General features: G+C 43.0%; 1 protein-coding gene across 1 annotated transcript in view; it reads left to right on the top strand.

The window, feature by feature from the left end:
- Positions 1-7027: 7027 nt before the first annotated feature.
- LOC137368631 (15-hydroxyprostaglandin dehydrogenase [NAD(+)]-like) overlaps positions 7028-23776 on the top strand; it is a 138897-nt gene continuing 122148 nt past the window's right edge. The window contains exon 1 of the mRNA XM_068028775.1: positions 7028-7219. Coding sequence (XP_067884876.1) covers positions 7127-7219 — 93 coding nt within the window. The 5' untranslated portion in view covers positions 7028-7126. The remainder of the gene's footprint in view (positions 7220-23776) is intronic.

Here is a 23776-nt window from a genome sequence, read left to right as displayed (position 1 = left end):
GTGGCTCCCCATCAGAGCCCTTTCCTATCCTGAGTGGTGTGAAACAGGGCTGTGTTCTCGCACCCACATTTTTTGAGATTTTCTTCTCCCTGCTGCTTTCACATGCGTTCAAGTCCTCTGAAGAAGGAATTTTCCTCCACACAAGATCAGGGGGCAGGTTGTACAACCTTGCCCGTCTAAGAGCGAAGTCCAAAGTACGGAAAGTCCTCATCAGGGAACTCCTCTTTGCTGACGATGCTGCTTTAACATCTCACACTGAAGAGTGCCTGCAGAGTCTCATCGACAGGTTTGCGGCTGCCTGCAATGAATTTGGCCTAACCATCAGCCTCAAGAAAACGAATATCATGGGGCAGGACGTCAGAAATGCTCCATCCATCAATATTGGCGACCACGCTCTGGAAGTGGTTCAAGAGTTCACCGACCTAGGCTCAACTATCACCAGTAACCTGTCTCTAGATGCAGAAATCAACAAGCGCATGGGAAAGGCTTCCACTGCTGTGTCCAGACTGGCCAAGAGAGTGTGGGAAAATGGCACACTGACACGGAACACAAAAGTCCGAGTGTATCAGGCCTGTGTCCTCAGTACCTTGCTCTATGGCAGCGAGGCCTGGACAACGTATGCCAGCCAAGAGCGACGTCTCAATTCATTCCATCTTTGCTGCCTCCGGAGAATACTTGGCATTAGGTGGCAGGACCGTATCTCCAACACAGAAGTCCTCGAAGCGGCCAACATCCCCAGCTTGTACACACGACTGAGTCAGCGGCGCTTGAGATGGCTTGGCCATGTGAGCCGCATGGAAGATGGCAGGATCCCCAAAGACACATTGTACAGCGAGCTCGCCACTGGTATCAGACCCATCGGCCGTCCATGTCTCCGCTATAAAGACGTCTGCAAACGCGACATGAAATCCTGTGACATTGATCACAAGTCGTGGGAGTCAGTTGCCAGCGTTCGCCAGAGCTGGCGGGCAGCCATAAAGACAGGGCTAAAATGTGGCGAGTCGAAGAGACTTAGTATTTGGCAGGAAAAAAGACAGAGGCACAAGGGGAGAGCCAACTGTGCAACAGCCCTGACAAACAAATTTCTCTGCAGCACCTGTGGAAGAGCCTGTCACTCTAGAATTGGCCTTTATAGCCACTCCAGGCGCTGCTTCACAAACCATTGACCACCTCCAGGCGCGTATCCATTGTCTCTCGAGATAAGGAGGCCCAAAAGAAAAGAAAAAAAAGAAAAGAAGCTATCCTCATCTCCAACAGCACAATGGCATTAAACAACAAAAATATAAATCAAGTCCAAGGCTAATACCTAGACTGATTTCTCCCCTCTTTGAGACTGAGCTAATATATTTATTTTCTTGCAAACTGTCTCCACTATTTACATAGAAACATAGAAAATAGGAGCAGGAGTAGGCCATTTGGCCCTTTGAGCCTGGTCCACCATTCATTATGATCATGGCTGATCATTCAACTCAATAGCCTGTTCTGGCTTTCGCCCCATACCCTTTGATCCCTTTAGACCCAAGAGCTCTATCTAACTCCTTTTTGAAAACATTCAATGTTTTGGCCTCAACTGCTTTCTGTAGTAGCGAATTCCATAGGTTCACCACTCTCTGGGTGAAGAAATTTCTCCTCATCTCAGACCTGAAAGGTTTACCCCGTATCCTCAGACTATGACCCCTGGTTCTGGACTCCCCCACCATCGGGAACATCCTTCCTGCATCTATCCTGTCAAGTCCTGTTAGACCTGAAGGCAGTCACTCTTTGCGGGGGCAGGGTTCCAGAACCACTTAGTTGCTGTCAAGTACTTAAACCAGAAAGGTATTATTTATGTATGAGGCTGGAAAAAAGTGTTGGCAGCTTATTTTACTGCAAGGGAGAGTCACAGCCAAAGGCTAACTTTGTTCTTGCCACCCACCAGCGCAGATCAAATGCAAAAGTCCGGTAAAGAAGAATTTGAATATATTTTACGACATCAAAGGTGCAAGTTATTTTTGTTGTATTTATATCGAACCTTTCACATCCTTGTCACACCCCAGTATAGAATTAGGTAAGTATTGCACTTATTTCTCATAAAAAGAAGGCAATGCTGATAAATTTAACAGTGGGACGGCCTATACCTTGTATGCACATGCGTTCAGGCTGCTGCTAATTTTCATCAGGCCTATTTTTTGGGCATTCCAGGCAGTCACCCAAATCTGGCGTGAGGTCCCTTCCTTATGTTCATTAGAGGCCGAACACCTGTTGGAGGACCCATTCCCGGATTTTGTTCCAACAAGTGGAGCAGGGCCTGGGACCCTGGGGCCTGTTCCTAATCAGGATTCTTCAGGCCCCCAAATAAAGGTGTATTTTATTAAAAATAATTATTTTTCTAAATAAACACTGTAGAGCCAGTGTCAGGCAAACCCCCTCCCCCCACCTGCCACGACTGCGGCTCACATTATTTCACCACATGAACAAAAACTTAAAAATTGCAAGCCCTGACTGGAAGGACATTTGCATAGTACCAGACAATGTTGAAACAATAGGGACCCAGCAGTTGCTTCTCCAATACACAGAAGTGATCAGACCAGTTTTAGTCACATGATTAGCTGACTGTTGCAGATAATTTGAACCTCTAACAAAGGATTTTGAAGACGCTGTTCCATATAAGGAGCTAGTCACATGACTAACATGCTGGGAAACCTGGGAGTTTTTTTTATTTGAACTCCCAACAAAGGAATTGGAGCAGAGAACGCCATGTGCTTATGGACTGAGAACATCTCCTCTCCTGTCTGTCTGCCTCCATCTTTTCCCACGAAACTGAATCTTGTGCAGACATTTAAACTCAAAGAGGGAAAGGTTTTTGATGTGGACAAGGTTTTTAAGAAGGCTACTGGGCCCCAACGAAACACAAGACCATATCTTCAGTTAAGGAATATAGCAAGCTCGAGAAACAGTAACAAGACCTTGCCTCAAACTGTTCAACTTATCTCTTCTTCGGCTCTTTTCTGTCCCTATCTGCATGTTTATATCGCATGTGCATGCTAGCATGGGTGCATCGTATATCCATAGGCGTGAACCGTATTAGAGTTAGAGTTTAAGGTTTAATAAATTGCATCTTTCTTCTTTAAACCAAAGAAAGCCTGTTTGTGCTCATTTCTTTGCCTTATAATTGGAAAGTTGTAAGTAAGGATTCGCAAAGGGGGAGCTCAAAACACAGTGTGTTTAAAATTAAACCCTGTTGCAATTTCCTTTCCTTCCTTTGGCCTCCTTGTCTCGAGAGACAATGGGTAAGCGCCTGGAGGTGGTCAGTGGTTTGTGAAGCAGCGCCTGGAGTGGCTATAAAGGCCAATTCTAGAGTGACAGACTCTTCCACAGGTGCTGCGGATAAAATTGGTTGTCGGGGCTGTTACACAGTTGGCTCTCTCCTTGCGCTTCTGTCTTTTTTCCTGCCAACTGTTCCAATAAGACCAGGTGAAGATAGTAACAGACCCCTAGACACATTGCTCACCTGGTCGTAACAGCCAGGAAGAGCAGGAATGCTCACTTCCCCCATCCACTGCACACCGCCAACACCCGCTGACCCTACCATTGTCACGATTAGCCGCCTCACCTCAACACTTCTCTCAGGATTTCCTTTCTGGCCACTGTCGTCGAGGCAAATGGTGCGACATACTTCATCTTCAATGAGCAAGTTGCCCGTGCAGACGCCGTCATCCCCTCCATAAAATATTAATGAAATCCGAGGACCAATTTGGAATTGTTCCAAAATGATTCACAGCCAATTCACAGTTGTTAGGTAAACACAGCAGACAGCAAGGTCCCATAAACATAATGGTTAGTTATCTGAATTTTGTTGGTGTTGATTGAGGGATGAATGTTAGAATCATGGAGTCTAGAATGAAACATTGCAAAATGAGGCCATTCAGTCCATCATGCCTGTGCCAACTCTTCGAAAGAGCTAACCAATTAGTCCAACCACAGGGTGTGGTGCCCAGAATTGAACATAATTCTCCAGCTGAGGCCTAACCAGTGTTTCATAATGTTTTAGCACAGTTTCTTTGTTTTGTATGCTATACCTCTATTAATAAAGCCAAGGATTTCACATACTTTTCAATGGCCTCAACGTGTCCTGCCACCTTCAAAGATTTGTGTATGTTTGCCCCCAAGTCTCTCTGTTCCTGCAGCCCCGTAAACATTGTACTATCTAGTTCCTATTGCCTCTCCTCATGCTTCCTACCAAAATGTTAACCAGTACACCTCAAGAACCTTCCTACTATTTTTTGAAGAATCACCTGAATAGGCAGGCAGGACTTTAGGTTAATATCTCACCCAAAGTTTGTGCTCAAGTCTTCACTGGGGTTTGAATCCACAGACCACTAAGCCAGAACAGAGCACACAACCACTGAGCCAAGCCGACCTGCACTGCATCAAATCCTCGGTAGTGGGAGAATAAAATCTTGCAGTTTTGCTCAAGGCATTGCTATTTGAATACTGTAATATTTAGGCTTGCTGCATTTACTGTACCTGCTGTGGTGAAAACACAGCTGTTAATAGAATATGGCTTGGGTGTAACCCCCATTTGGTGATCAGTGGTGGTGGTGTTATTGATTAAGCAAGAATTTCAAACCTTTCAAACAAAAGAGAGCACAATAGCCATAATTATACAAGCAACCCAAGTTTCCCATTTCAATCAAGAGGCTAATGGAATGTTGGACTTTATCTCAAGGTGGCTGGAATACAAGGAGGAGGAAGTTATGCTTCAGTTGAGGTAATTACTTAACATTTCAAAACATGAGTTATTTGACATATATTGGAAAGACTTGTGTGGGTCAGCAAACATATCTTAAAGAAGCTTAATGTGGGTCTGCAGAACTACATGATGCACTTTGAACAGTCAAGGTTGTATCTAATCTGTTAGTGTTAAGGAAACAGTATTGTAATATTGTATTACAAATTGTATTTCAAATGAAAACATTGTGAAAACTATTGCATTTGTTTAAAACTCATTACTTCGCTAAGATCGAGCGATAGATATGTGAATAAACTAGCCTTGTCAGACCCCATTCAGTTTTACGCACTGCACATCACGAAGGATATGTTGGCCTTGGAGGGGGTGTAGCATGGATGATACTGGATTTTAGAGAGTTAAATTATGAAGACAGGTTGCATAAAGTTAACCTGCATTCCTTTGAGTATAGAAGATTAAGGAGTGATCTGATCCATGTGTTCAAAAGATTAAAATTCGTTTTTTTTATTTGTTCTTGGGAAGTGATTGTCACTGGCTAGGCCAGAATTTATTGCCCATCCCTAATTGCCCTTGAGAAGGTGGTGGTGAGCCACCTTCTTGAATGACTGCACTCCATGTGGTGTAGGTACACCCACAGTGCGGTTTGATACAACTGAGTGGCTTGTTCAGCCATTTCAGAGGGAAGTTAAGAGCCAACCATATTGCTGTGGATCTGGAGTCACATGTAGGCCAGACCAGGTAAGGATGGCAGATTTCCTCCCCTGAAGGACATGAGTGAATCAGGTGGGTTTTTGCAATATGATCATCATTAATGAGACTAGTGTATTATTCTAGGTTTATTAATTAATTGAAATCAAATTCCCAGAACTGCTGGTCCAGTAACATTACCAATATGCTTTGTTATGGAGAAACTATTTCCTCTGGTGGGAGAATCAAGAACAAGTGACCATAATCTTAAAATTAGAACTAGGTAATTTAGAAGTAAAAAAGGAAAGACTTTTTCACTCAAAGGGTGGTAGAAACCTCAAACGTTCTTCCCAAAAGGCTGTGAGTGCTGTGACATTTGGAGCTTGCAACACAGAGATTGATAGATTTTTGTTGGGTAAGAGTATCAAGGTCAAATTGAGGTGCAGATCAGCCATGATGTAATAGAATGGATTCAAGGGGCTGAATGGCCTACTCCTGTTCCTATGAGGCTAAAGAATTGATAAAGTGTCCTCTCAGCTCTCTGCCAGCATTAAGAATTCTCATTTTAGATGCCATGGACACCAATATAACTCAGAGCTGCCAACTCACCCGTCTTGTATTAAACATGACATGTCGAAAAAAAATTGCTCAAAAAACCCACAGAAAACATTAAAGCTAAAGCAATTTTTAATGATGCTTTTATAATCTAGCAACTAATTATGGTGTTATTTATTTTAAAAAGGTAAGACTTCCAAGAATTAGTTAATGCAAAATGAAGCCCTAATCGCTCCTGTACATGAACAATTGCATGTTCATCCAACCAAAATCTAAGCTGTTGTCACTCCTGCAGGACGGTACATGTCCCCCTCAATATGATGCTGGTCTGCCACCCTAGATGGTGCTGACGCTTCAGGCAAGCCGCAATGAAGCCGCAATATGCTTGTCACAGCGATTTTGAAACGCAAGCACCAGTTTAATTATAAAAGTGCTGGAAATACTTAGCAGGTCAGGCAACATCTGTGGAGAGAGAAACAGAGTTAACATCTGTGATCTTTCATCAGAACTGGCAAAGGATTTCTAGCATCTGCAGTATTTTGCTTTTATTTTAGTGGAAATCTGAAAGCCTGCGCCAATATACACCCACACCCAGCTTGGTGCCTGTCCAACAGGCAGGAAGCTTAGGTGCCACTCCGCACCTAATAAACAGGCGGGGAACAATTGGATTTCTAGGCCTTGGCCTTGATTCCCTATGTGCAGGGGAGATTGATGAGGGTGCAATAATTCTTATCTGCAAAACACGGATTCCGAAAATGAAACTGTGTGAAAAATGAGCCTTTTATTCACAGCAGGGTTAAATGACAGCGATAAGAAAATAAAGCTGGCCATCTGCACAGAAATATAACTGGGCACATGGAGGAACTAGGCAGACATGCAGCGATCACTGAATGCGAACTTTGTCTGTGGAAAAGTGTCAATTTGGCGAGACTGGATAAGAATTACCAAGCAACAGAAAAGGCAGCATGAAAGGGTTTCAGAATGTGAATGCTACTTCTTGAAATTGTTGCTGCTGCAGGCGTTTCCTGGCTGGGTGCCAGTGTGTGGAGTGTTAAAGAACAGCAAGAAGTCGCCTGCCTGCCTTGTTAGTGCGAGGACAGGTGGAAGCGAAAACACACAAGAGGCCTGAGCAGCAAGGGAATTCTTGGAACTAAAATGATTCTGAAGAACTGTGTGGGTTTGATAACAGGCGCGTCGCAAGGGCTGGGGAAGGCATTTGCTGAAGCCTTGTTAAAGAAAGAAGCAAAGGTAACATAATAGTATCCCATACAGAACTGGTGGCGTGGGGAGGGAGGTGCTATTGCTTCCCTCGGAGCAAGTCAGCAAGTAAGAAGGATCTAACAAGTATTTGTTTGCCAAGCGTAACAGATAAGTAAATATCGTTTGCATTACCATCTGCAGTTTAGCCTTCAGCTGGAAATAGGAGTAATCCAGACTGTGCTCTACAAATATTAAGGATTCCGCCATTTCAGCTTGAGCAGGGCCGGCATTGAACAGATTTACTTTTTTACAGCACCAGGCTTGAGTGGGAGACTATTTGTGGCTTGTGGGTGTGGGCAGTGGGGGTTGAAAGTATAGTGCAAGGCAATTGTTTTATTCGTGAGTCATTGTGGTGTACGATACCCTTGTGGAGTCCACCCACCTGTTCCTGGCCCCATCGCAGTCCTGTCTATTCCTGACTCTCCTGGTCCATTCTACACTCTCAGTCTCCTGAGCTCCCAATCCCTGTCTGTGGATGCATGTTCGCAGCACAGAGAAAGTTCAGCATCAAAACCATCACATTATGCTCTGTCGGAGAACTCGGTTTCTTCTATGTGGAGGAGGGGAAGGAGGGAATGTCACATGATCCATGAGGATCAATGGCCGTTCATATGTTTCCTGGTCGTTTCTGGGAGAGAAGGTTGTTATTATAAGTGATAAACACAGTTGTGTACATAAATCTACCCCGGCAGATTAACACGCACTCTCAAATCCAACAGCTGGTTATTGTTACACTACTTCGTGTTCCCAGATGGAATCTAAACACAACAGCAAGACTGACGCAGAGGCTATGTGGTGATCAGTTGTCCATATTGATGAGGATTTCAGGTGCCAATTCTGTCAGAAAACAGCTCCACAAGCAGAAGAGATGGGATGGGAAGAAGGAGGGGGGGAAAGCTGCCGAGAAGGGGTAGTGGTACAGAGCAGGGGGGGGAGGGGGAGGAAGGTGGGAGGGCAGATGATAGGGGAGAGGGGTGAGGTCTGGGGAAGGAGTGGAGAAGGGAGGGTTGGGGAGAGTGGGGAGGGAGAGGAGGGAGGTTGAGGTGGGGAGGGGTCAAGTGGAAAGCTGGAGGTGGAAGAGCTGAAGAAAGGGACGATGGGAAAGAGGAGGGAGAGGAAAGGGTAAGGTGGAGGGGAAGGAATGTGGATATTGGCAAGGCGAGGGAAGAGATGAGGATCAGAAGCATTGGGTAAGGGAAGGGGTGGAGAGAGGAGGAAGGGAATATAGAGGGGAGACTGGAAATGTGGGCAGAGGGTTGGGGGAGACAGAAGAGGTGGGAGGAGGAGGAATGATGAAGCTGCATCAGACCTTTGTTGGAAGTTTTCTGGATCAGCACAGGATGGTTAAATGCAGTTGCAGCAGCTGCTTTATTGCAGGTTATCTGAATGAGGATTGATACTTCCTCAATCAAGACAAAGGCAGTATGGGAATATGATGTAGTGGCAATAATGGCTTAAAGTGGTGAGGACTGGGTGCTTAATATACAAGGATATAAATTGTTCGGAAAAGATAGAGAAGGGAAAAAGGGAGGTGGGGTGGATTAGGGAAGACATTGTAGTGTTGGAAAGGGAGGATATCCTTGAGGGGGTAGGGACAGAATCCATTTGATTAGAATTGAGAAGCAAATAGGTTATGATAATTACTGGGGGACTAGCGGTATTCTATGGGCCTCCTAATAGTGAGAGAGATAGAGAGAGATAGAGTAGCATATATGCAGGGAAAAGACAGAAATGTGCAAGAACTATAGAGTGGTGATATTGGGGGACTTTAATTACCCAAATATTAATTGGGATAATTTTAGAGTAAAGGGTAAGGAGGGGGAGGAATTTCTGAAATATGTTCAGGAGAACGTCCTTGATCAGTATGATCTCAGCCCAACTAGAAAAGCGGCATTGCTGGATCTGCTGCTGGGAAATGAGGTGGGCCAAGTGGACTAATGGTCTGTTGGGGAGAACTTGGGTAAGAGTGATCATCATATCATAAAGTTTTGACCAGTAATGCAGAAAAGCAAGGAACATAATATGATAGAATGTCTAGATTGGAAGAGGGCTAATTTTAACGCAATGAGAAGGGATATAGCCAGGGTAGAATAGAACCAAAGACTGGCAGGAAGAGCTGTATTAGAACAATGGGTTATCTTTAAGGAACAGACGCTTCAGGTTCAAGCGAGATGCATTCCAATAACAGGGCTCCTTAGATGACGCAGGAGATAGAGATATGATGAAACAAAAAAAGACAGTGTCTGATGCATGTCAGGCTAATTCTTCAGGTGTGAACCAGGCCAAATACAATAAGTTGAGAGGAGAAGTAAAGAGGAAAATAAGACTGGTAAAGAGAGAACATGAGTACAGAATGGCACTCAGCATAAAAGGGAACTAAAAAATCTTCTACCAGAATGTACATGTAAATAGTAAGTTAGTAAATGAGTAGTAAGAGGTAGAGTGGGGCCTATTAGGGACAAAGAGGATAATATATGCTTAGAGGCACAATGAGTACTTTGTATCAGTGTTCACTAAGGAAGTTGAATCAGACAAAATATTGGTAGAAGCAGAAAGAGTAGAGGCAATTGATACAATAAAAATTGAGAGGTGGGAGGTCCTAAAAAGCCTGGCTATATATAGGGTAGATAAGTCACTTGGTCTGGATGGCTTACATCCCATGTTGCTAAAGGTAGTGGGGGTGGAGATAGTGGAAGGGCTTGCCATAATCTTCCAATCTTCCCGAATACGGGGGAGGTGCCAGAGGACTGGAGAGCGGGAATTGTTACACCCTTATTCAAGAAAGAGTGTAAAGACAGTCTTATCAAATACACGCCAGTTAGTTTAACATCAGTGGTGGGTAAAGTTTTAGAAACAATAATCAGAGAAAAAAATCAACAGACACTTGAAGAGGTTCAAGTTAATTAAGGGGAGCCAGCATGGATTTGTAAAAGGCAGATCATGCTTGACTAATCTAATTGAATTATTTAATGGAATAACAGAGAAGGTTGATGAAGGGAATGCAGTGGATGTTGTTTATATGGATTTTAAGAAAACATTTGATAAGGTCCCTCATAAAAGGCTGGTTAACAAAATTGAGGCACATGGAATAGAGGGAATCAGTATCCAATTGGATAAAAATTGGCTTAAGGCCAGAAAACAGTGAGTCATAGTAAATGGTTGCTTTTCAGACTTGAGAATGTGGACAGTGGTGTTCCCCAAGGGTCAGTGCTGGGACCACTGCTTTTTTTTTGCTTTATATGTGCATGACTTGGTATACAGGGTAGAACTTCAAAATTTGCTGATGACACCAAGCTTGGAGGTGCAGCAAACAGTGAGGATGATATGAACAGCCTGCAACAGGACATAGCTAGGCTAGCAGAATGGGCAGAGAGGTGGAAGATGGAATTTAATACTGACACGTGTGAGGTGATGCATTTTGGTAGAAGGAATAGGGAGAGGCAATATATACTTAATGGCACAATTCTAAAAAGTGTACAGGAACGGAGGGACCTGGAGGTACATGCGTACCAATCTTTGAAGATGACAGAACATATTGAGAGAATAGTTAGTAAAGCAAATAGATTCTTGGGCTTCATAAATAGAGACATAGAGTACAAAAGCAGAGAAGTTATACTGAACTTTTATAAAGCTCTGGTTAGGCCTCAACTAGAGTATTGCATCCAGTTCTGTCACCACACTTTAAGAAGGATGTGAAGGTCATTGAGAGGGTGCAGAGGAGATTTACCAGAATGGTTCCACAGATGAGGGATTTTAATTACAGGATTAGGTTGGAAAAGCTGGGCTTGTTCTCCTTTGGGCAAAGGAGATAGAGGGGAGATTTAATAGAGGTGTACAAGGAAGTTAGACAAGGAAAAACTGTTCCCATTAATTAACGGTAGAAGGACTTGGGGACACAGATTGTAGGTTTTTGGCATGAGAGACAGGGAAATGTGAAGAAGAACTGTTTTTTATGCAAGTGGTAATGACCTGGAACTCACTGCCCACAAGGGTGGTGGCAGCAGAGTCAATCAATGACTTCAAAAGGAAATTGGATGGCCACTTGACGAAAATAAAGTTGTAGGGCTATGGGGACCAAGCAGGGGAGTGAGATTGGATTGCTCCGTGGAGAGCCAGCATGGACCTAATGGGCCGAATGGCCTCTTTCTGTGCCGTAAACGACCCTATGACTCTATGACTCTGACATTTTCTTAAAGTTAGTGCTAGGCCATTCAAAAGCAAAATGAGGAAGCACTTTCTAACACAGAGGGTAGTGAAAATCTGGAACTGCCCCCTAAAAGGCTTGGATGAAATTTTCAAGACTGAGATCAATAGATTTTTGTTAGGTAAGGGTATTAAGGAATAATGGAACAATGTTGGAGAAATGAGGTGGAGGTGCAGATCAATTATGATCTAATTGAATGAAGGCACAGGTTCAAGGAACTGAATGGCCTACTCCTGTTCCTTATGTTTTTGGCATAATTATAGAGTCCTTGAGTAAACATCAACAACTCTTGTGATGCTGTTCTAGTTGTAATAATTCACAGGCTAACTGGCAATTCACATCCTTGATATGGTGGATGGAGTCTGGTGTCTTTGGCCTTCCTTATCCTATGAGTTGCAGTGGTCTAAAAATGGGAAGTAAATTCTGTAATCATAGGAAATCACAAGATAAATACAGAGAAGAAATGTTATTAATGGGATTATTAAATTGTCCTGAGTGTTCAAATTAAACCCATATCTGTCAATGTCAGATTGCCTTGGAAGTTGTTCAGTGTTAATAGACTCTAGTGATTTGAGATTTGTACTTTTGAATATTAGTGAAGAACCTTTGTACCAACTCCTTTTTTCTTTTATTTATGGAAGGACTAACCCACTAAGGTAGATAGTTAACACCCTCCCTCTAAATGGTAGAAGAACTTTGCACAAATGCATTAAACAATCAAATAGATATAATGCAAATGGGTGGAATTTAAAGGCAAAGAAAATTATACGTTTTATATGTGTTTAGGTCAGATTCCTGGAGAAAGGCATCCATAAGTTGGTTCCCTGCATCTGCACAATGAATTTCGGGTTATGGAAAATTTAGCTGGGGGTTAAATACATGCTACTGGAGGGCCTGATGGATATTATTTGATTGGGAACCTCAAGGAAAGCCCATGGAAGAGAAGAAGTCAGTGACGGGAATATTACAAAGTGCCCCTGAAAGTCCACTGGGCTTTTCCTACTCTCCCTCCATAATCTTAATGGGAGATCTGTGGAACCACCAGAGAAATGGGCTAAATGGCTGTTTGTACCAGAGAACTGATGTTAAAAATTTCAGTCAAATTTCCAGTCTGCTAATTTTCCATTCTCTTTCCTCTCTCTTTTCTACCTATTTCTGAAACTGTTAGCTGTGGGCCAAAGAAAAGAAAGAGTAGCATTTATATGGTTTAGGATATCCCAAAAAATCTTACTGCCAATGAAGTACTTTTGAAGTGCAGTCACTGTTGTAATGTAGGAAACACAGCAAACACAGCAAACCCCCACAAACTGCAATGTGACAATGACCAGATAATTGATTGTACTCATGTAAGTTGAGGGATAAATATCTACCAGGACACCGGGGAGAACTGCCCTGCCTCTTTTGTGAAACAGTGCCAAGGAATCTTTTACATCTACCTGAGAGGGCAAATGTAGCCTTAGTTTATGGTCTCATTGTAAAGACAGCACCTCCGCAAGTGCTGCACTCCCTTTGTACTACACTGCATTGTCAAGTACTGCAATAAAACCAGAAAGTGCTGGAAATACTCATCAGGTCTGGCAGCATCTGTGGAGAGTAAAACAGTTAGTGTTTCAGGTCTGTGACCTTTATCAGTCAAGTACTGCACTGGGTATTAAGATAATGCAATGATTGGAGGTCAGAGCTGTAATTTCAAGACAGAGGATTATGCTGATGATGCCTCTCCAATCTGTCGCTTCCAATAACAAAGTAAAATACTTTTTCATAAATTAAATCATTTCACTTTACCTAACACAGAATGGGCTTGGTGAGGTATGCAAATAAACTGACATGCAGAAGGTTACATCACAGAGATCTGGGATGGGACCTGGCCTGGGCTGGATTTGTCTGAATAACCTGTTCTTCTTGTTAAGGAACTTTTTTGTTTTGCAATGTAAACTAGAGTTTGAAGGCGTGACCCACTGGAATGTGAGAAGCAATAGAAGCATTGTTAGGTGTAAGGTTTTGTGAGGGGTTCTAAAAGTGATAGCTGCAGATATAATGGATGCGCTGGCTATGATTTTTCAGAATTCCTTAGATTCAGGAATGGTCCCGTCAGATTGGAAGTTGCAAATGTTACGCCACTTTTCAAGAAAGGAGGTCGAGAGAAAATAGCGAACTACAGGCCAGTTAGCCTAACATCAGTCGTTGGGAAGATGCTGGAAACTATTATTTCAGAAGTCTTAACATTGTACTTGGAAAAGCATAGTCTGATTAGAACAAGTCAGCATGGTTTTACTAAAGGGAGATCCCGTTTGACAAATTTATTAGAGTTTTGAGGATGTAACTAGTAGGGTAGATAAAGGGGAACCAGTAGATGTAGTATACCTGGATTTTCAAAAGGCATTCGATAAGGTGCCACATAAAAGATTAATAGGTGTTGGGGGGAATATATTAGCGTGGATAGAGGATTGGTTAAGAGACAGCAAGCAGAGAGTGGGCATAAATGGGGCATTTTCAAGTTGGCAGGCAGTGAATAGTGGGGTCCCACAAGGATCAGTGCTGGGGCCTCAGCTATTTAGACTCTATATTAAGGACTTAGATGAAGTGACAGTGAGTAATGTATCTAAGTTTGCTGATGATACAAGCTTGGTGGAAAGTTAAGCTGCGGGGAGGATTTTGAGAGACTGCAAAGAGATATCAAAAGGTTAAGTGAATGGGTAACAAGATGGCAAATGGAGTATAAAGCAGGGAAGTGTAAAGTTGTTCACTTTGGTTGTAAAAATAGAAAAGCAGAATATTTTTTAAAAGGTGTGAAACTGCTAAGTGTTGATGTTCAGAGAGACTTGGGGGTACTCATACAAGGAACGCACAAAGTTAACATGCATGTGCAGCAGGCTATTAGAAACATAGAAACATAGAAAATAGGAGCAGGAGGAGGCCATTCGGCCCTTCGAGCCTGCATCGCCATTCAATACAATCATTGCTGTTCGTCCAAACTCAGTACCCTGTTCCCGCTTTCTCCTTGTATCCCTTGATCCCTTTAGCCCTAAGAACTATATCTAACTCTTTCTTGAATATAATTAATGATCTGGCCTCAACTGCTTTCTGTGGTAGAGAAGTCCACAGGTTCACCACTCTCTGGGAGAAGAAATCTCTCCTCGTCTTTGTCCTAAATGGCTTACCCCTTATCCTTAGATTGTGACCCCTCGTCCTGGACTGCCCCGCCATTGGGAACATCCTTCCTGCATCTAGTCTGTCCAGTCCTGTTGGAATTTTGTAGGTTTCTATGAAATCCCCTCTCATTCTTCTAAACTCAGGCGAATACAAGCCTAATCAACCCAGTCTCTCTTCATATGTCAGTCCTGCCATCCCAGGAATCAATCCGGTGAACCTTCGCTGCAGTCCTTCCATAGCTAGAACATCCTTCCTCAGGTAAGAAGACCAAACAGATGTGGTCTAATCAGGGCTTTGTATAGCTGAAGCATGATTTGTGCCCCCTTTTATTTTAGTCCTCAGATATATAGGCCAGCATTCCATTCAACTTTCTGATTATTTTCTGTACCTGTTCATGACATTTTAATGATCTATGTACCTGGATTCCTAAGTGTCTTTGGAACTCCATTGTTTGTAGCTTTTCACCATTAAGAAAGTGTCCTGGTCTATCCTTCTTAGTTCTAAAGTGGATAAGCTAACACTTGCCTACATTAAAATACATTTGCCACAGTTCTGCCTATTCACTTTATCTATTAGTATCTCTTTGTAATTCTATACTTCCATCTACACACTTACAATGCTACCTATCATTGTGTCATTGGCAAATTTGGAAATATGGTTTTCTATTCCAACATCTACATTGTTAATAAATACTGTGGATAGTTGAGGGAAAACATAGATGTTTGTAGGACACCACTGGTCACATCCTGCCAATTATGGTACCTTACTATTATCCCTACTCTCTGTCTTCTGCCATTTAGCCAACTTCCGAGCCAGGTCAATAATTTGCCTTCAATTCCATGAGCTTCAACTTTAACGCTCCTTTTACATGACCCTCTTATATGGACAATGTTGAGCCTAGCCTTTTTTCTATCAGCTTGGCTCAGTTGGCAGTACTCTCTACGTTTGTTTCTAAAGCTCTAGGAGCTGGCCTCATAATCCAGATGGATGCTATAATGCAATACTGCTGCAATGCTGCATTGCTGAAGATGCTGTCTTTATGATGAAACATCTGCTTTGGTGGACATAAGGGTTCCTTGGAACTTGGAGGAAAAGTAGGGTTATATCCTGGGAAGTAGATTTAATTCTTGGCAACAGTGTGAAATAGCCAATGTTGGATTGACCATCCTATATATCTCTCTCAATTTTCCGTTCCAGCAAGCCAATGGAATTAGGTTTTGAGTAACTATGGAAAAGGACAAGGAAAAATCAAATGTGAAAAAGATACTGGAGGAGGAGTGCTAATTTCAGAGAGTTGAAAGGGGATTTGGCCCAGGTGGATTGGAATCAAAGATTGGCAGGTAAAATAGTAAGTGAGCAATGGGAGGCCTTCAAACGAGACTAGACACATTTCCAGAAGGGAAAGAGGAAGCGCATCCAAAGTTAGAGCACCCTAGATGATGAAATACATTGAATGAAACAGAAAAAGGAGACTTATGATAAATGCCATAATCATAATTCAATAGAGAACCAAGCTGATGCAAAAAGTACATAGAAGGACAGAAAAGGGAAATAAGATGGCAAATAGATTGTAAGAAAATAGATCAGTGAATAACATAAATGGGAATCCAAAAGTCTTTCATAAACACATAAATATTAAAAGGATATTCAAATGAAAGATGGGGTCAATTAAGAGATCCTGTGGAGGCTGAGGCATGGCTGAGATAGGAAATGAGTACTTTGCAGCTGTCTTCACTAAAGACGAAGATGCTGCCAATGTCATAGTAAAGGAGGAGGTAGTAGAAAAATTAGACAGGATTAAAATAAAGAGGAGGTAATAAAAAGGTTGGTAACGCTCAAAGTAGAAATGTCACCTGGTCCAGATGGGATGTATCTAAGATTGCTGAGGGAAGTGAAGGTGAAAATTGCAGAGGCTTTGGCCACAATCTTCTAATCCTCCTTAGATATGGGAATTGTGCCAGAAAACTGGAGGATTGCAAATGCTATACACATTGTTCAAAAAAATGAGAGGGATAAATCCAGCAACTACAGTCCAGTCAGCCAATGGTGGGGAAACATTCAGAGACAATAATCTGGCACAAAATTAACTGGCGCTTGGAAAAATATGAGTTAATAAATGACCTCCAGCAGAGATTTGTTAAAGGCAAATCATCTGCGATTAATTTGAGTGCCTTGTGAAGTAATGGAATGGGTTGATGTTGTGCATCAGACTTTCAAAAGGCATTTGATAAAGTACAATGTAATAGGTATGTTATCAAAATTGAAGCCTATCGCATTAAAGTGACAAAGGATCCAAAATTGGCTAAGGGTCAGAAAGCAAAGAAGGCACTGGTCTTTACAAATCACTGATTAAGTCCCAGCTGCAGTATTGTGTCCAATTCTGGCAAAGCTGAGAATCCATGAGGCACTGTGGAGTATCAGCAGCAGCAGAATGCTCTCAACCACAATCTGTAAACTCATGGCCTGGCATATTCCCCACTCTACCATTATGATCCAGCCGGGGGATCAACCCTGGTTCAATGAAGAGTGCAGGAAGGCATGCCAGGAGCAGCACCAGGCATATCTCAAAATGAGGTGTCAACCTGGTGAAGCTACAACTCAGGGCTATTGGCGTGTCAAACAGCGGAAACAGCATGCGATGGACAGAGCTAAGCGGTCCCACAACCAACGGATCAGATCTAAGCTCTGCAGTCCTGCCACATCCAGCCATGAATGGTGGTGGACAATTAAACAACTAACAGGAGGAGGTGCCTCCACAAATATCCCCATCCTCAATGATGGGGGAGCCCAGCATATCAGTGCGAAAGATAAGGCTGAAGCATTTGCATCCATCTTCAGCAAGAAGTGTCAAATGGATGATCCATCTCAGCCTCTTCCTGAAGTCCCAGCATCACAGATGCCAGTCTTCAGCCAATTCGATTCACTCCACGTGTTATCAAGAAACGACTAATAGCACTGGATACTGCAAAAGCTATGGGCCCTGACAATATTCCGGCACTAGTACTGAAGACCTGTGCTCCAGAACTTTCTGTGCCCCTAGCCAAGCTGTTTCAGTATAGCTACAACACTGGCATCTACCTGGCAATGTGGAAAATTGCCAAGGTATGTCCTGTACACAAAAAGCAGGACAAATCCAACCCGGCCAATTACCGCCCCATCAGTCCATTGTCGATCATCAGTAAAGTGATGGAAGGTGTCAACAACAGTGCTTTAATGCAGCACTTGCTCAGCAATAACCTGCTCAGTGACGCTCAGTTTAGGTTCCGCCAGGGCCACTCAGCTCCTGACCTCATTACAGCCTTGATTCAAACATGGACAAAGGATCCGAACTCAAGAGGTGAGGTGAGAGTGACTGCCTTTGACATGAAGGCAGCATTTGACCGAGTATGGCATCAAGGAGCCCTAGCAAAACTGGAGTCAATGGGAATCAGGAGGAAAACGCTCTGCTGGTTGGAGTCATACCCAGTATAAAGGAAGATGGCTGTGGTTGCTGGAGATCAATCATCTGAGCTGCAGGACATCACTGCAGGAGTTCCTCAGGGTAGTGTCCTAGGCCCAACCATCTTAAGCTGTTTCATCAATAACCTTCCTTCAATCATAAGGTCAGAAGTGGGGATGTTCACTGATGATTGCACAATGTTCAGCACCATTCGTGACTCCTCAGATACTGAAGCAGTCCCGTGCAGAAATGCAGCAAGACATGGACAATACACAGGCTTGGGCTGATAAGTAGCAACTAACATTTGCACCAAGCAAGTGCCAGGCAATGACCATCTCCAACAAGAGAGAATCTAACCATCTCCTTTTGACATTCAATGGCATTATGATTGCTGAATCCCCCACTATCAACTTCCTGGGGATTACCATTGTCCAGAAACTGAACTGAAGTAGCCATATAAATACTGTGGCTACAAGAGCAAGTCAGATGCTAGGAATCCTGTGGCATGTAACTCACCTCCTGACTCCCCAAAGCCTGTCCACCATCCATAAGGCACAAGTCAGGAGTGTGATGGAATACTCTCCACTTGCCTGGATGGGTGCAGCTCCAACAACACTCTTCACCATCAAGGACAAAGCAGCCCGCTTGATTGACACCCAACCCCAAACATTCACTCCCTCCACAACAGATGCACAGTGACAGCAGTGTGTACCGTCTACAAGATGCAATGCAGCAATGCACCAAGGCTCCTTAGACGGCACTTTCCAAACCCACAACCTCTACCACCTAGAAGGATAAGGGCAGCAGATGCATGGAAACACCACCACCTGCAAGCTCCCCTCCAAGCCACACAACATCCTGACTTGGAACTTTCTCGACGTTCCTTCACTGTCGCTGGGTCAAAATCCTGGAAGTCCCTTCCTCACAGCACTGTTGGTGTAACTACCCCACATGGACTGCAGCTGTTCAAGAAGTCAGCTTCTCAAGGGCAATTAGGGATGGGAAATAAATGTTGGCCTGGCCAGCGATGCCCACATCCCATAAACAAATATAAAAAAAAAATTTGAGTCACCATACGTTAGAAAAAATGTTAGAGTCTTAGAGAGGGTCCAGAAGAGATTTATTAGAATGGTACCAGGGATGAAGGACTTCAATTATCTGGAGAAAATATAGAGTTCTTGAAGCAGAGAAGAGAAGTTTAATGAGAGGATTGATAGTCATTCAAAATTTTGCAGGGGTTTGATATGTTAGATAGAGAGAAACTGTTTCTAATGGAAAAGGGTCAGTAGTGAGTTGTTATGATCTAGAATTTTTCTTTAATTATTCATGTGATGTGAGAATTGCGGCCTGGTCAGCATGTATTGCTTATCCCTAATTGCCCTTGAGAAGGTGGTGGTGAGCCATCTTCTTGAACTGTTGAAGTCCATTTGGCAAAGGTACTCCCACAGTGCTCTTAGAGAGGAAGTTCCAGGATCTTGACCCAGTTATAATGAAGAAACAGCGATATAGTTCCAAGTCAGGACGGTGTGGACTTGGAGGGGAACTTGGAGGTAGTGGTGTTCCCATGCACCTGCTGCCCTTGTCTTTCTAGGTAGTAGGGGTCATATGTCTGGGAAGTGCTGTCAAAGAAGCCACCTATTCATGATTTTTCCTTCCTTTATTCTATCTGATAGTCAACGCCATATATTAATCACATTTTGTGTGAAAACAACCTTCCTGATATAGGGTGTGGGGGAAGTGGAACTAATTGAATAGCTTTTTCAAAGAGCCGGAACAGGCATGAAGGGCAGAATGGCCTCCTTCTCTGCTGTGTCATTCTATGAATCGACAGGGGGAAAATCAAGCATGGTGTATCATGAGTAGCTAAATCAATATCATCCATTTTACACTATTGATGAAGGTTAAAGTCACCACTCTGGCATCTGGCCCAACATTCATAAGAACATAAGAAATAGGAGTAGGCCATTCAGCCCTTCGAGCTTGCTCCGCCATTTAGTAAGATCATGGCTGATCTGATTGTGGCCTTAATTCCACACTCCTGCCTTCCCCCGGTAACCTTTTACTCCCTTGTAGATCAAAAATCTGTCTAACTCAGCCTTGAATATGTTCAATGATCCACTGCTCACCGGGGTAGAGAATTCCAAAGATTAACGACCCTCTGAGAAGAGGTTCTTCCTCATCTCCAACCTAAATGGAAGACCCTTTATTCTGAAACTGTGCGCCCTAGTTCTAGATTCCCCACAAGGGCAAACATCCTCTCAGCATCTACCCTGTCAAGCCGCCTGAGAATCTTATACGTTTCAATAAGATCACCTCTCATTCTTCTCAACTCCAATGGGTATAGGCCAAACCTGCTTAACCTTTCCTCATAAGACAACCCCTTCATCCCAGGAATCAACCTAGTGGACCTTCTCTGAATTGCCTCCAATGCAAGTATATCCTTCCTTAAATAAGGAGACCAAAACTGTACGCCCCATACAGTTGTAGCAAGACTTCCCTACTTTTAAACTGCATCCCCCTTGCAATAAAGGCCAACATTCCATTTGCCTTCCTAATTACTTTCTGTCCCTGCATGCTAACTTCATGTACAAAGACCCTCGGTACCGCAACATTCTGCAGTCTCTCTCTGCTTTTCTATTCTTCCCACCAAAGTGCACAACCTCACATTTTCCCACATTATGCTCCATCTGCCAAATTTTTGCCGACTCACTTAACCTTTCCATATCCCTTTGCAGACTCTGTGTTCTCCTCACAACTTGCGTTCCTACCTATCTTTGCATCATCTGCAAATTTGGCTACGATACAGTTGGCTCCTTCATGCAAGTCATTAAGATAGATTGTAAATAGTTGCAAATAGCATTGATCCCTGTGGCACCCAACTAGTTACAGTTTGCCAACCTGAAAATGACCCTTTTATTCCTCCCTCAAGTGTTGGGTTAGGTGTGCGAGGAGCCAGGAGGCTGATAGCTAATGTTAGAGGTTTGGCACTGGAGAAACTTGAGATTTTCAACCTTGGAATGATGCGTCAGAGTGGTGATCTTATGGAGAAAACATAAAATAATTGAGGGAAGAGGTAAAAATGGAAAATTACTTTAATTTCAATTGCGAGAGTAGGAGCAAGAGACACATGGGTTAAAGTAGGTAAAGGAAAATGAAACCTTTATACCAGGAAGTTCTTTTTCATGCACAGAGTGATTAATAGATGGAATAGATTCCCAGATGGAATATCTGAAGGAAAGATTCTTAACAGGCAGTATCCTGTTTTTGCAGCTTATTTCCTTCACTAAAACAATGACAAAAGATTGCCACAAAAACATGTGAAGCTTTCATCCACTAATGCCAACAGTCATTGTGAGGCTATTTAAGGCACAGTCAATTTGCAAGAAAATTGGAAGTAGCAAATATATGTGCAATATTATAAAATTGTATTTGGAAACTTAAAACACCACCACCTGCAGGTTCCCCTCCAAACCACACACATCCTGACTAGGAACTATATCACCATTCCTTCACTGTCTCTGGGTGAGTGTACCTACATGAGATGGACTGCCGCGGTTCCAGAAGGCAGCTCACCACCAACTTCTCAAAGGCAACTAGGGATGGGCAGCAAATGCTGGTCTTGCCAGCGACGCTTGCATCCTTTGAAAGAATTAAAACATTTTGTCATTTCTCATAGACTTTTCTTCATGTGCGCACAAGAGCTGGAGCAGATTGGAACAATTGTTTAAGAGCTTAATGGTTATCATGTTGCTCATTTAAAACAGAAAGATTTGCATTTATATGGCACCTGTCATGACCTCAGGATGTCCCAACACACTTTACAGCCAATAAATTTCTTTTGAAATCTAATCAATGTTGTAATGTAGGAAGTGTTTCAGCCAATTTTCAAGATTCCACAAACAGAAATGTGATAGTGACTGGATAATCTGTTTTTTGCAATGTTGATCGAGGGATAAATTTTGGCCAGGCTACCTGTTCTTCTTTGAAATATTGTCATTTACATCCACCTGAAAAGGCAAACAGGGCTCAGTCTGATGTCTTACCCAAAAGACAGCACCTCCTGCAATGCAGCACTCCCTCAGTACTGCACTGAAATGTCAGCTGAGATTTTTGTGCTCAAGTCCTAGAGTGGGACTTGAAGCATAACCTTCAGACTCAGAGTGCTACCAACTGAATGACAGCTGGCACTAAAGCTGCTATATAAATGCAAGTTCTGGAATAATTGTTTTTGAGGAGGATAGATAGTTAACTACTAAATAAAGACAATAATGATAGAATGGTGAGTGGATAGCTGAAGAGATACTGGGTGTCTATTTAGGATGCGGAGGAAAAATCCAGTGGTAGCTGCCCACATTGAGGTAATTGATAAAGAGAAATGTCTCATTCAGACCCTTAAAGATATGGACCCAATGGCCTCCTTTCTGTACTGTAATGACTCTATGACTCTGAAGATAAGATGGGTGAATAGTAACAAATTGAAAAAGAGGGGATGTGAGAAATTTCCACTGCTTGGCAAAACAAATAGGAATACTGCAAAACTTAATCATTGGCTTGCTAAGTAGTGAAACACTAAAGTTTATCAAAAGCTGAGATTGCTTCTCGGATAAAAAGAGTTGCTACGGAAACAAGGATCCACACATCAAAACACAGAACGGGATACCTATGAAGAAGGGCAGGATTTTGGATAGCATTTCAGTGAGCTGAGATGGGAGCAAGGACAGAGAACAGACATAACGGTGCCAGGAATGTTCACAGATAGCAAAACCAGACAACAGATGGAGGGAGTGGGGTTACTGGGGGGAGATGGGGGGAGGTGAACAAATTTAGACACAAAAACATGAATGCCAAAAGCAGTTAAAATAAAATGGTGGAGCTGATGGCACTTGTGGCAACACCACAGCAACAACTTGCATTTATATAGCATCTTTAATGTAATAACATGTCCCAAGGCGCTTCACAGGAGCATTATAAAACAATACATGACATCAAGCTACATAAGGATATGTTAGGGCAGATGTCAAAAAGGAAGGTTTTAAGGAGCATCTTAAAGAAGGTAATAGAGGTGGAGGAGTTGCCTTCAATTTAATGCAATATTACCACCAAAGGCCTGTCATTGGAACATAATCAGCCAAAAGTTAATACCAAACCAAAGAGGAAGCCATTAGGAAGGGTGACTAAAGGCTTAAATCAAACAAATAGGTTAAGGAGGGTCGTAAAGGAGTAGAGAGAGGTAGTGAGGCAGAGAGGTTTAAGGAGGGAGTTCAAGAGCTAGACCCCAGACAGCTGAAGTCACAGCTGCTAATGGGTGGGGCAAAGAAAATCATTGACAGACAAGAGGCCAGAGTTGGCGGCAAGCTGAGCTCTCAGAAGGTCATAGGGCTGGAAGAGGTTACAGTAATAGGGAGGGGCACATTACCGAAACAGCTATCAAAGTCACAAATGACATCCTATGTGACTGTGAGAAAGTTGAACTATCCCTCCTCGTCCTTCTCAATCTATCTGCAGTCTTTGACATGGTTGACCACACCATCCTCTTCCATGCCTCTCCACTGTCGTCCAGCTGGGTGGGACTGCTCACACCTGATTCCATTTTTATCCACCTAATCGTAGCCAGAGAATCACTTGCAATGGCTTTTCTGCTCCCGCACTGGATCTATCCTTGGGCCCCTCCTATTTCTTGTCTACATGCTGCCCCTCAGCAACATCATCTGAAAGCAGAGCGTTAGTTTTCACATGTATGCTGATGACA

This window comes from Heterodontus francisci, chromosome 4 (genome assembly GCF_036365525.1).
Source record: "Heterodontus francisci isolate sHetFra1 chromosome 4, sHetFra1.hap1, whole genome shotgun sequence".
Lineage (NCBI taxonomy): Eukaryota > Metazoa > Chordata > Chondrichthyes > Heterodontiformes > Heterodontidae > Heterodontus > Heterodontus francisci.
This window is presented reverse-complemented; position numbering and strand designations above follow the sequence as displayed.